The 12541-nt window shown below is 35.6% G+C and overlaps 1 protein-coding gene across 3 annotated transcripts in view; it reads right to left on the bottom strand.

Annotated features, from left to right (window-relative positions):
* Positions 1-12541, bottom strand: part of ATL1 (atlastin GTPase 1) — a 102343-nt gene that overhangs the window by 16845 nt on the left and 72957 nt on the right. For all 3 annotated transcript variants that reach the window (XM_010389470.2, XM_010389469.2, XM_030930006.1), the window contains 2 exons: positions 4135-4227; positions 2971-3109 (listed from right to left, as the gene is read on the bottom strand). In XM_010389470.2, coding sequence (XP_010387772.1) covers positions 2971-3109; positions 4135-4227 — 232 coding nt within the window. The remainder of the gene's footprint in view (positions 1-2970; positions 3110-4134; positions 4228-12541) is intronic.

Below are 12541 nucleotides of genomic sequence, written 5' to 3'. Positions count from 1 at the left end.
GATAAGTGATTAGACACACGCATTTGACTATGCATTCTCAAGTCTAACTGCAGCTGCTAAGGAAGCAGCTCCACATCTTATAACGTGGCTATCTGCCCATTCTACATATGGTACTATAATGCAGAGCAACCTCAAAAAAAAAAAAAAAAGGATAACTCCTTGTTATTTAAAAAATTGTATTTGCAATGCTAGGGTAGGTATTCAGTAAGCACCCAATAAGAGCTGGTTGAATGTTGCATAAATGAATGTGATTAAGTGCCTTTAATCTTCTTTATTTCCTTTTGGGAAGCTCTTAAATTAATAGTAGTTAAATTTAATCATAGTATTATCAGTTTTTAATAACACTAGACATAGGTAAGATAATAATAATTGCAATACTTTGAGCAACCATGAACAAATAGTTATTATAACAATGATTACTATTGATAATGAGCTAGAAAGTTATTTCTGTGTGTGAAAGAGTATATGAGAAACTATTATCAAAGAACAACTTTTGCATAATTGTTTATTCAGAGACTCTTCTTCACCAGAGGCAACCACTGAGATGCCAGTCCTCTGGAGAACATCATGGTCAGCTGACAAGACATCCTGGATAGAAATCACACCAACCTGTAAGATTCAGGGTGGGACAGAAAAATAATGTAGATAGCAGACTTTCAAAACTGCCCAAAGAAACACGGAGGCAAAGTACATTTCTGCCCACAAGAGGGCTTATAGCAGCAGTCTTGTAAGATATAAAAGTCTCATTAAAATGGAACTTTTATGGAAATTGAAGCTACCTTTCACTTCTCTTTTTCCTAGGTGAGCCACTTTGGTAAACTCATAACTTATAGTTAGCTATAAACCAATTGTGTAGGTCAATATATGCATAGAAGTGAATAAAATTTGATGGAGAACAAATGTCTTAAAAAATGGGATTCTGGCCAAGCATAGTGGCTCCTGTAATTCATCACTTGAGGCCAGGAGTTCAAGACCAGCCTGGGCAACATAGTAAAACCCCCATCTCTGCAAAATAAATAAATAAATAAATAACCAGGCATGCTGGCACACTCCTGTAGTCCTATTTGAGAGGCTGAAGGAGGAGGATTGCATAAGCTCAATAGTTCAAGGCTGCAGTGAGTTATGATCGCACCACTGCACTCCAGTCTGAGAGACAGAGTGAGACCCTGTCTCTAAAAAAAAAATAAGTGGCTGGGTGCAATGGCTCACGCCTGTAATCCCAACACTTTGGGAGGTCAAGATAGGAGAATTGATTGAACCCAGAAGTTTGAGACCAGCCCTGGAAGCACAACAAGACCTCATCTCTACAAAAAATTTAAAAAATAAATTAGCTGCATATGGTGGTGTGTGCCTTTAGTCCTAGCTACTTGGGAGGCTGAGGCAAAATGATGGCTGGAGCCCAGGAGTTCAAGGTTGCAGTGAGCTAGGATTGCACCACTGCACTCCAGCCTGGGCCACAGAGTGAGATCCTGTCTCTAAAAATAAAAAATACAAATAATAAGTAGGATTCTGCATTTGCATGATTTGTCTTAAACTCTCTCCCTGAGCTCTTTCATTGCAAAAAGTATCAGTTATTCCAAGAGCTGTAGCTATATACTGCAGTAATGGAACAAGCCACAGTAATTTTTAGTTCCAATAAAGGACTGTTGTTGAAGGCGCACCCCTCCTCTGCCTGTTTATGTCTCCCAACTCCAGAGGAGAAAGAGAAGCTTTCTCTTTATGTAAGAAGCTTTTCTTTATGTAATTTATTCAAAACACATTAAAGCCATTAGGTAATTGCACAATACTGAGATCTGTGCATCCACTAGTGGGTTGGAATTCATAAATGTGACAGTGAAATTATAGAAGCCTGTCATCCATATGTACCATATGCTTACTGCTATCTAGTCTGTTGTATAAAAGTAAGACACAATGTGTATAAGCGCCATGCTGATGAATGATTGAGAAATTTGGTATTGTATTTATGGTACTAACTACTAAAGTTAAATATAAGGTATCTGAGAGTCAATGTCATGGATGCAAGGACAAAAGTAATTCATTTGCTTTTCAAATCTGCCAGTTTCATAAAACTGGATACAAGTTATATTGTCCTTTCTTTAAAGTAATTTTAAATCCCTCTGACAACAATTGTGCTGAGAAGCTTGTAATGTCACTGTCTCACTCCTAGCACGACGCACAAAGGCCACAGTAAATTAAACAAATGTCTGAATTCAGTGGTATATTCCACACCATGCTTTCAAGTTAAAAAGTCATGTCTTTGAACTATGTCGTATTAACTACAAAGCATATGTCTACAGCCCTGATGGATATCTTTTGGGAAAGATTAACTTCCATTTTCCCAGACTCCTACCTCCCCTCCCACTCTTGTTTGTTTGTTTAACAAGTCAAGCTGCTTTGGAATCATGTAACAATCAGTCCTCCATTAAAGACATAATTACATCCTATAAGTATACACTATTTGAAAAACATTCTATTTTTTTTTTTTTTAAGAAACTGGTCCTCTTCCACACAAGATTCCATTTTTAGTGAAGTTTTTAATAATTTATAATTAAATTATTTAGGAGCAGTTTTAAAGAGCATTTCTCTCAATCTCTAATTATATAACTTAATACAGAATTCCAATACTATAGACATCTGTTTTCCTTTTTCGTGTAGATAAGGAAAATGAAGCATAAAAACATGAAGGAGCACTTCTCAGTGCACAGAGATGAGAAGGTGACAGTTACTGCCTTCTAGGTGAACTCAGGATCTGGCCTATTTTTGTAGACACTGTATATATTCAGCGCCCACAGAATCCCACAGTTCACCAAGGAGGAGCACCAGCCCAGGATGCCTTATTCTCCTGACAATTTCTAATCATCAGCCTCCTATCAGTAGATAAATAAACTATCAGCCATAAGCCCAGTAGATAAAATGACATTTTTATAATCAGACTAAGTGATGCAAACATATTCACTAATAGACACAAACCTTTCAATTTTCCATCAAAGTTTGGATTGGTAGCTACTTTTAAGCCAGGATGAGGTAGCAGAAAGCAGGAAATGTTGGTGAAACAGGAATGGATGTGTTTTCTGACATTCTGTAGTTCTTCATGCTGGTTCCCTGAGACCTGCAGTAAATCATTCTGAAGTTTAAACTACTTTCATCATAAATTTTGCAAAGGAATTCTGTGACATCTTATATTTGCTATGTCTTTTTGGTCCCACAATGATAAAAATGACACGACAGGGCTGCTACTAAAGAAAGAAGAAAGTTTTGGGTGAGTTTGCCACACACAGTCATGTCTAAGTATAGAAAACACATGGCCTAGTTATAATTAACAAGTGTCTACCCTTATACTAACTCAAATGGGCCTTCCCATTTTTAATACAAATTAATAGGGTTTTACTCTGGCTAGTTTCTACAAATTCAAATTTTAATTCAAATTAAATTTTGAATTAAATTCATAGGAGCCACAAAGAGAAAGTAAGATATTTCTACTTTCTTTTTAGTAGATATTCAAGACAGCCTCCTATCACCTGGTAAGTGTACATTTAAATTCTAGAATGGAATCTGAATAGTTGGGTGTTTACTTACAAGCTAAATCACCCTCATCTCCCACCTTATGTAAATACATATTTGATAGTTTTTAATATAGACAAACTATTATGACTGTAAACCTAATAGGTTCAGAGATCTGAATTTTCAAGGAACATTTTTGCAAATTTTGATCTTTCTCCCTGATTTCCCAGTAGGCACTTTGGTGATATCTGCTCAGTGTAACAATTTGTACAGTATTGAACTAGCACAACGCAGAAAGTGGAAGGCCTTCTAATTTTACATTCTGGGTTCTAAGATTGACTCCAGGGATTTGAAAATTAGATATATGTTACATTGGCTTTGAAACCTCTACTAAAACCTGAATCTTGATATTTGCACTCAGTCTTGAAGTGACTTAATTCTTCAAAGTAAAAGTTTTATCTTTAGGAGTAAATTCTTGTTTTATAGATATATACAAAGAATTCTTTACCTGTGTCATTAATATCGATAACAAATGAGATTGTGGCTACTGAGTATCTATTCACCAAATGATCCAACAAAAATAATTCTAGATTATTATCAGTGAAATTTCATGCACCTAAATATCTAACAAACCTTGAGGCGCTTTTCCAAGAATTTGGCGCCACCATCAGCTCCATATGAAAATTCGTATGGGAAACTCCAGTCTCGAACAAGAAATATCAGACTCTAAAAAATGGTAAGAAAGGATAGATATGAGGACTTTAAGGTGCCTCCCTTTGCTTTTTACAGAAACCAATTATAATATCATTGTCATTTGAATATCGTTCTTTCCCACATTGCTGAATTAAAAATCAAACATAAAACCTTTCAAAGTGTCTGGGCAGTCTCTCCCCTATGAGATCATCCTACCTATTTCCATTAAGTGTGAACAGAAAGCTGCCTACAAAATGCCAGCATGAAAGCACCCAACTGAGAGACGACAGAGATGACTCCCAAACTGCCTGAATGGAGCTATGTCACTATAATCAGATTTTGTGTAGAATACGTTCCTAAGAATCTTCCTTTCTGATGGCTATGGCTGAATACAGGCATAAGATATGAGATCAGCTTTTCTTTTATAAAGAAATTGTTTTAATATTTTTATAGAAATGATATGTATGTATGCTCATCATAAAAAGTTCAAACTAGATAGCAAAGTCCAGAGAGAAAATTTAAAAATGCACCCCAGGCCGGGCACAGTGGCTCACGCCTGTAATCCCAGCACTTTGGGAGGCCGAGGCGGGCGGATCACGAGGTCAGGAGATTGAGACCATCCTGGCTAACACTGTGAAACCCCGTCTCTACTAAAAATACAAAAAATTAGCTGGGCATGGTGGCGGGCGCCTGTAGTCCCAGCTACTCAGGAGGCTGAGGCAGGAGAATGGCGTGAACCTGGGAGGCGGAGCTTGCAGTGAGCCGAGATCGTGCCACTGCACTCCAGCCTGGGCAACAGAGCGAGACTCTGTCTCATAAAAAAAACAAAAAAAATGCACCCCAAATCCCATCTCCTGGATTTAACGATAATTAACATTTGGTGAACATCATCCAGTCATCTCCCTAGGTACATACACAAATGGAGAAGGGCTAAAAGGAAGAAAAAGGAGAAAAACAGATTTATAAAATGTGGAACTGTTTTGTATGTGGCATTTTAAATAAAAAGTATTAAAATGCACTTGAAATTAACTGGCTAAAAGGAAGACAAGATGACATTTAAAATACTGCTGAATTTCAAGTAAATGATTTTTTACCATTAGAAGTTCTAATAAATTCACTTGAAGTTAAGAACAAAGATTTTGGAAAACATTGAGCTGGGAGTCATGTGTTTAACTTTTTATATCTTTGATTGGAATATAGTCCACATACAGAAAACTGCACATTACATATATAACTTAATGAATTTTCATAAACTGAACACATTGTGTAACTAGCACCTAGATCAAGAAACAGAGAATATCCAGCACTCCACAAGCCCCTGCTCCTGCCACCCTCCAGTCATGACCCCTTGCTCAAGGGTAACCACGGGCCTGACTTTTAACAGCATCAGTTCGTTTTGCCTGTTTTTATAATTTCCGTTAAGTGAAATCATACATGATACATGACATATTCTTTTGGTCTAGCTTCTGTCACTCAACATTATATTTGTGAGATTATATTATTGCATAATTGTTTATCATGCATAGTCATTACTGCACAATTTCCCATTATGTGAATAATTATTAATTCATTCTGTAGATGGGCATTTCAGTGTCTCTAGTTCTTGACTGGCATGAATAGTGCCGCTACGAACATTCATGTGTCTTCTGGTCTTCTTTCTGTGTCTTCTTTCTTTTGCATTTATAACTAAAGCAGAATTACTGGGTAGAGAGTGTGCACATGTTCAGGATTGGCTGACATTGTCCTGTTTTCCAAAGTACCAATTTATAACCTTACCAGCAGTCTTAGAGGGTTCCTGATGCTACACGTCATCCTCACCAATGCTTGATATTCTCTGTCTTTTTAATTTTAAACATTCTGGAGGGTGTGGTTTAGTAGCCTAGCCCATTGTGTTCAATATGCATTTCCCTGATGATTAATGAAATTAAGCACATTGTCCTATGTTTGTTGGCTCTTTGTGTTTATTCTCTTTTGTGAAGAGGCTGATCAGGTCTTTTGTCTTTACTGATTTGTTTGGAGTCATGCTTTTTAAATATATGTTTCACCTTTAACTCCCTGCCATGAGAAAATCGGCATTCTCAGATTTCCTGTTACCACTCCTCCCTTCCTTCTACTTTTAACATGTCATGACTTTGAAATAAAACCAAAAGCAGTTTGAGTAAAAATGTTTAAAATATAATAAACATTGAAAGATACTACAAAATGCATATGGAAATTATAAGACAATTTATATATGTACTATTGCTATGTGTTCCCATATCACCCTGAACTTCCCCTATTATAACACTTCTACTAGAATTTGGTGGACTTCTTTCAGTTGTAAGTAATGAAATCCAATTCCAACAAGTTTAAGCAAAAAAGTAGATAATTGGTTCTGCAACTGGAAAGGTCAGTGGTGTAGGTGATTTCAGAAGGATTTGGGACACTTAAATGACATCAAGGCTCTTTCTCTCTCTGAACAGTCCTCTCTACATGATGGCCAAGATGACCACTGAGATCCAGATTCACACCCTGCTAGCTTAGCAACACCAGTGCGAGTCAGTTTTTCATGACAGCAATCTCAGGAAATTTCCAGGAATGGGCCCAATTTGATCATATAATCCCAGTCCAGAAATAATCACAATGGTCAGAGGGATGGGATGGTCTGAATTGTCACCTCTATGTAAGGGGTGAATGTCATCAGGTTCACCTGAACTAAAGGGAATTGGAAAGAGGAGTTCTATTGCTAGAAGGGGAACTAGACAGAAAAAGAAATAGGTAACTCCAAACCATAATGTTATGGTGCATTATGTATAGACTGTAAGCCTTCTGGAGGCAAACATTGAATCTCTTTCTTGCTCATTATAGTATCCTTAACACCTAGTACAGTGCTTGGCACAGAATCAGTGCTCAGTACAGATCTGTTGAATAAATTATTTTCTCATTTTTTAATTATCAATTTCACAATGTCAGGGTTTAAAATGTTTACACTCTGCTCTATACTCACAATATTCAAAGTTGTTTGGCTTTAGTGTTATATTTAATTGGATTCACTGAATCAAAAATCCTTTCACTGTCAACTTCTCCATATCTGAGCCCTTATTTTTAATAAAATAAAAGTGGGCCAAATTTTGCCATGTAGCTTTCCGAGAAGTAGTATTAGGATTGCTGTATTTCCTGAGTACTCACATTTTTGAGAATATCTTCTGTTGCTTTCATAGTTAATGAACAACTGGCAGGATATAAAAATTATTGGGGTGGCTCTTTCAAAACTTTGTCAATTATCATTCATCTTTTTTCATGAATATTGCTATGGAAAACTCCGTGTAGATCCTTTGTTCTTAAAAGTTCAATAACTTTACTAAGTATATTCTCATATTGACTAGAATGTATCAGTTTTCCCTAGGGAAATAGTATGAAGATTCAAGTTTCATTCGAGAAAAGTTTTCCTCTATCATCTCTTTAAATATTTTTCCTCTATTACTTTTATTGTTTCCTCATTTGTTTCATTTTCTTCTTCAGGGGCTCCCATTATGCATATGTGGTAGAGAGGCAGGTGGGAATCCAGGTTTTATGGGGCCTGAAGCTTACATAATCTGTGGGGCAGTGTGGGGCAGAGGAAAGCCTCTGTGAGAAAAAGAATGCAGAATTAGGCTTGAAAGTGAATATTTATTTAGAATGACGAATATAAACTACAAATTCGAAAAACTGGCAAGTATCACAAACAAAAAAAAATCCAGAAAAATAACTAACATAACTTTATAACAGTTTTATTTTCCCCAAAGTTGTTCCAAGTTCATTTCCTGCCTTAGACCTAGAATCGGGCATTTCTCTAAGAAGCACTGGTTTCTTTTAGTGAAATATGGTACTTCAAGATTATAATGCTCAAAGTGCTGCTGCATTGGTCAGTGTTTCTAGACCTTTTCAGTGGGTAGAGCTAGGATAAAATTGTGTGTGTGTTTGTGAAAAAATATCTCATAAATTCATACTGACACTCCCAATTCAAATTCAGGACTATAGAGTTTCCACTGAATGTCTATATTATATCCAGATCTCCTTATCCAATAATCTTGACTCAAGAGTCTTGATTCTTAATGCATCAGGGATGGCTGAATTATGATATCCCATAATTACTCATTTTTTCAATGCTATAATACATACCCAACAGTCGCAGAGTAGCAGTACCAATACCACCATCAACTACTAGGAATACTTAATGAAAGTTCTTTATTTTTTTTAATTTGGCACATGCTCTCCTCATTCTCCTACTTTTTAGTTTATCTATTCATTTATTTATTTGAAGAAAATAGACATTACATATGATGTTCTCTCCCTTTTGTCCCTCGTTTAGTCTAAGTTCCACAAACAAATACACATTTAATGATCACTCCTAGTCCTTATGTCATCTTTGCTGATCTGAAATTCATTCTTTAGTAGATTTTGCATTAAGGGTCATGGGAACAATATTCCTTGGAATTTTACATGTTGATAATAGTTGTGGCCCTTTATACCTGAAAGTCAATTTTGCTGGACATAAAATCCTTGAATCACATCTTTTTTCCTTAAACAGGGTCACTTCTAAGTGGTGTGTGATTATGGATCTTTCTTGTTTCCATCAGATGGAGCCTCTCCTCCCTCTTATTTTGTTTTGTAGATTTTTTGGGGGGAGAGGAGGGATTCTTGTAGAGAAAAGAATTAAAAATACCCACATCCACCCTCTTTAAGTAGCCTGCTAACTTTAAATAGATGTCCATTTTTTGCCACAATTTTTGTCAAAATATAATAATTTGTATTTTGAATATTTCTTCCTAAAACATGTATTTTGGAAATAGATTTAGCTGGGAAGTAACTTTTGCAAAATAGAGGTTCATGAACCAGGATAAATGAAACCAAGTATGTGGATTTGGCAGTATTTTGCATTTTTCTTGGGAGCTTTTAATCTTTCTTTTTCACTCGGCATCTTCCCAATTCAAAATAATGAGGACCATGTGTGGTATAGAAGCAAATATAAAGTTTCATTTTTTAAAATTAGCAATATATAAAGTAATCATGAAATTAATGGCAATGTTCCAACTCCTAGGTTTCCTGCCTGATGTTCTCATCCAGTGATGTGCTGATCAACTGGCTCTCTGACAAAAAGAAAAACGAAAGCCTTGATTTGTAGCATTTGTCAATTTCTGTGGTGTAAATATACCCATCATAGCTGATTCCAAGCTATTAAAAGTTTAATAACTGGTTTATATAATTCCTGTATATTTAATAATTGGTTCTCATGAATGGGGATGAGCATGCCTACTATCCCCCATCCCTTCCTAGACAATTTATATGCTTTCCATTCATCATGTATGGATTTCTATGAAATTCAGTCTGTATGTCAAAATCTATCAGTTTTTTCTACACTGCAGAATCTTGATTTGCTCATGTATGCATATAAGTAGAGATAAAAACTAAGAATACAAATTAGCCTAATTTGCTCAGATAAAAACATATGAAGCCACAAATACTTTTTAAAATTAAATTCAGTCAGGCAACTGGGTCAAGTGATGGACCTATACTATACTTAGCTTACAAACGAAATAATCATCTTAACTTTTTAAAATCATGATTAATTTTATTAGCTTCCCTCTGGAGACTATATCTTTCAGGAAATTATTCAAAAGGAGTATTACAGCATGACTTGGCAACCGTGAAAAACTGAAATAAATCCAAATGCTCAACAATTGAGAAATAGCTATACAAACTATGGTACATTAATATGATAACACATAGCTACTAATAAGTATGTGGAATATATCAACACATGAGTTGATCATGTCAGTATAAAAAGCTCATATGAAGTAAATGTTATTTGAAAAATAACAGTAAATTTATGTGCACATCCATTATAAATACATGAAATTATTCCTACACTCACAGAAAAAGACCACATCTTCTAAAACTGCTAGTAAATACCTGAACTGGTTTTTAATACATTTAATCAGTTTCTAATTTCAGTTTCAGATAAAAGTAAACACCAGAACTGGTTTTAAACCCAAAGTAAGTAACAATTACTTCAATCAACAACCCATACAAAAAGCCAACAGAGAGCCTCATTGCTTTAAAAGTCAGTCAAGTAGTCAAAGACTCACTCCAGAAAACTTACTGTTTTCACCTCTATATCCAACACATTGAACAAAAGACATATTCTCAGATTGATGTCAACCCATCTTGCTTCCATAACCCACAAAACTCCAAAACAAGCCTCTGATGCCTACATGTGGTCTTCAGTTTGCTTTGCTCAATGAGACTATGCCTCACCAGCAGAGCTCTACTTCATTAAGCAATAAATTTAGCTTTGTTTTTTTAAGTCATATTTTGAGCGATGGTCTTATCCTTTGCCAATTCTGGAAGTCTCATTGCACCATTTTTGAACGCCCTCACTTGGCAGCATTCTCTGTGACTCTTAGACTAGAAGGTGCATTCTCTTTCTGCCTTGTTCCCAAATTCCATTTGTCCTTCAGTTTGCTTCCAGGTGAGTCTGTCTCAACAATAATCTGAGTTCTGATTTGCTTCATTGAGCTCTTGTTGCTAAATTAATTTGTTATCCTAGGATTTTGTAACCGTACAGGTCTTTATATAAAGTCATTAGTCGTAAGTCTTTGCATAGAGTAATTCAAGTTTTAGTTTTGAAAGTACATTCACCTGATCAATAATAAGACCTAATTTTTGTATAAAGTTCTTAGAACTTTTGGTTTGGGGGCACACCATTCAATGAATATTTTTGCCATTAGCCTGCTTGTTCTTTGGCTGCTTGCTTTGCTTTCTTTTATTTGACAATTTGTACAGAGTCTTGTCTCATGTGTTTTTGTTTTGTCTTGAATTGTTTTGTATCACTGAATGAATACAAAAGTGCTCTATAAAGAACAGATGGAAGCATAGGCCTAAGAAGTCGTCAGTCCTATTCACACTGCCCCAAAGACTAACAGTTGGAAGTCTGGTAGGCTGGCAACCAATTTATGCAAAAGTAATTAATCAAATTTTGCCTTAGATTCCCTACAAAACCTTCAAGAGGACATTCTCTGTCTTGTCAATACATGCATGAGTCACTTTGTATAGTACATAACACAAAATCAGTAATTGTCAGATTATTGATCATACAACTCTGTCCTAGCCTCTGCTTGCTTAAAGAACCCAAAACACTTCTCATGAGCACGTACTATTGATTAACTTTTATGTTACAGGTTTCTCTATATCAACACTACAACCTCCTCCTGGAAGAATTTCTGCTTCCTATTTCTATTAAATGACAACCCTAATTTTTGGTGAGAATAACTGTGGCCATTATGGTGAACTTTGGACATGTAAAAATAAACAACACAGTTAAGAGGAGCTCTTTAAATATTGAGACAAATACCAAACACTCATTAGTTAGCTTCTTTACACAATAAACTGAGGCCTCAAAATAAAATGCTGACTCCAAAATGCAATCTCTACATTTGACACTGTAACATTCTGAAACCTGCCTTCCTTGCATTTCTTTTCACTCAGTTTTATTTTTACCACTCAGTACATCCCTTCAGTTCCTTCTCCTCCTTCCCCTGACCTTCTAAACAAGCTACTTTTTCCTCAGGAATTTTCACAGGAAAGGAGTGGGCACACTGCCCAAATCTACTTAAAACTGCTAGATCAGAAGGCTATTCTACAGAAGTTGAATTTAAACCCCGGTCTTGAGCTGAGTGTTAAGGAATTTCTTTTAACCCAGAAAGATAAAAATTTGTTACAGACTTGTTAAATATTCACTGTCCTGAACTATCAGTTCTGTTCCAACTAGTTCACTTAATTGTTAGACCTTCAGGTGGGAAAAAAAAAAATGGTTAAAAACAGTGGGATAAGAAAGACCAGGAGAATATTTAAGTAATCCAGCTGTTCATCAAAACATAATGATAATACATTTTAACAATTAAGTGACCTTTAGGGGGCAAGAAAAATAAAAAAAATTACAGAACGCTATTTTGGAAGACTTCCTCTTAAATGTCAATTGGACAAATTTTCTAAATTATAAATAAAATAAAGATGAATCAACAGGAAACTTTAAAAATTGACTTCAGGAAACTTTCAGACATAAAATATGAATATGGAAGAAAAAACATATGAGGCTCAGATATAAAATATAGACTCAGAAAAAAAAGGTTGAATGAGAAATTGCCAATTTGGAAATCTCCAGTATATCACTGACTTTTCATAGGGCTTGGGTATTCAGCAAAATAGAAATCAAAACAAATTTGTGGCCCTTCAGATAAAAACAAGACCAAAATATCCTCTGTTCTCTATGAATCAGGAACCTATAGATAGGGAAGTCTATGGATATTGCAGGCAGAAAATCCACTGG

The sequence above is a fragment of the Rhinopithecus roxellana genome, chromosome 5 (genome assembly GCF_007565055.1).
Source record: "Rhinopithecus roxellana isolate Shanxi Qingling chromosome 5, ASM756505v1, whole genome shotgun sequence".
Taxonomy (NCBI): Eukaryota; Metazoa; Chordata; class Mammalia; order Primates; family Cercopithecidae; genus Rhinopithecus; species Rhinopithecus roxellana.
This window is presented reverse-complemented; position numbering and strand designations above follow the sequence as displayed.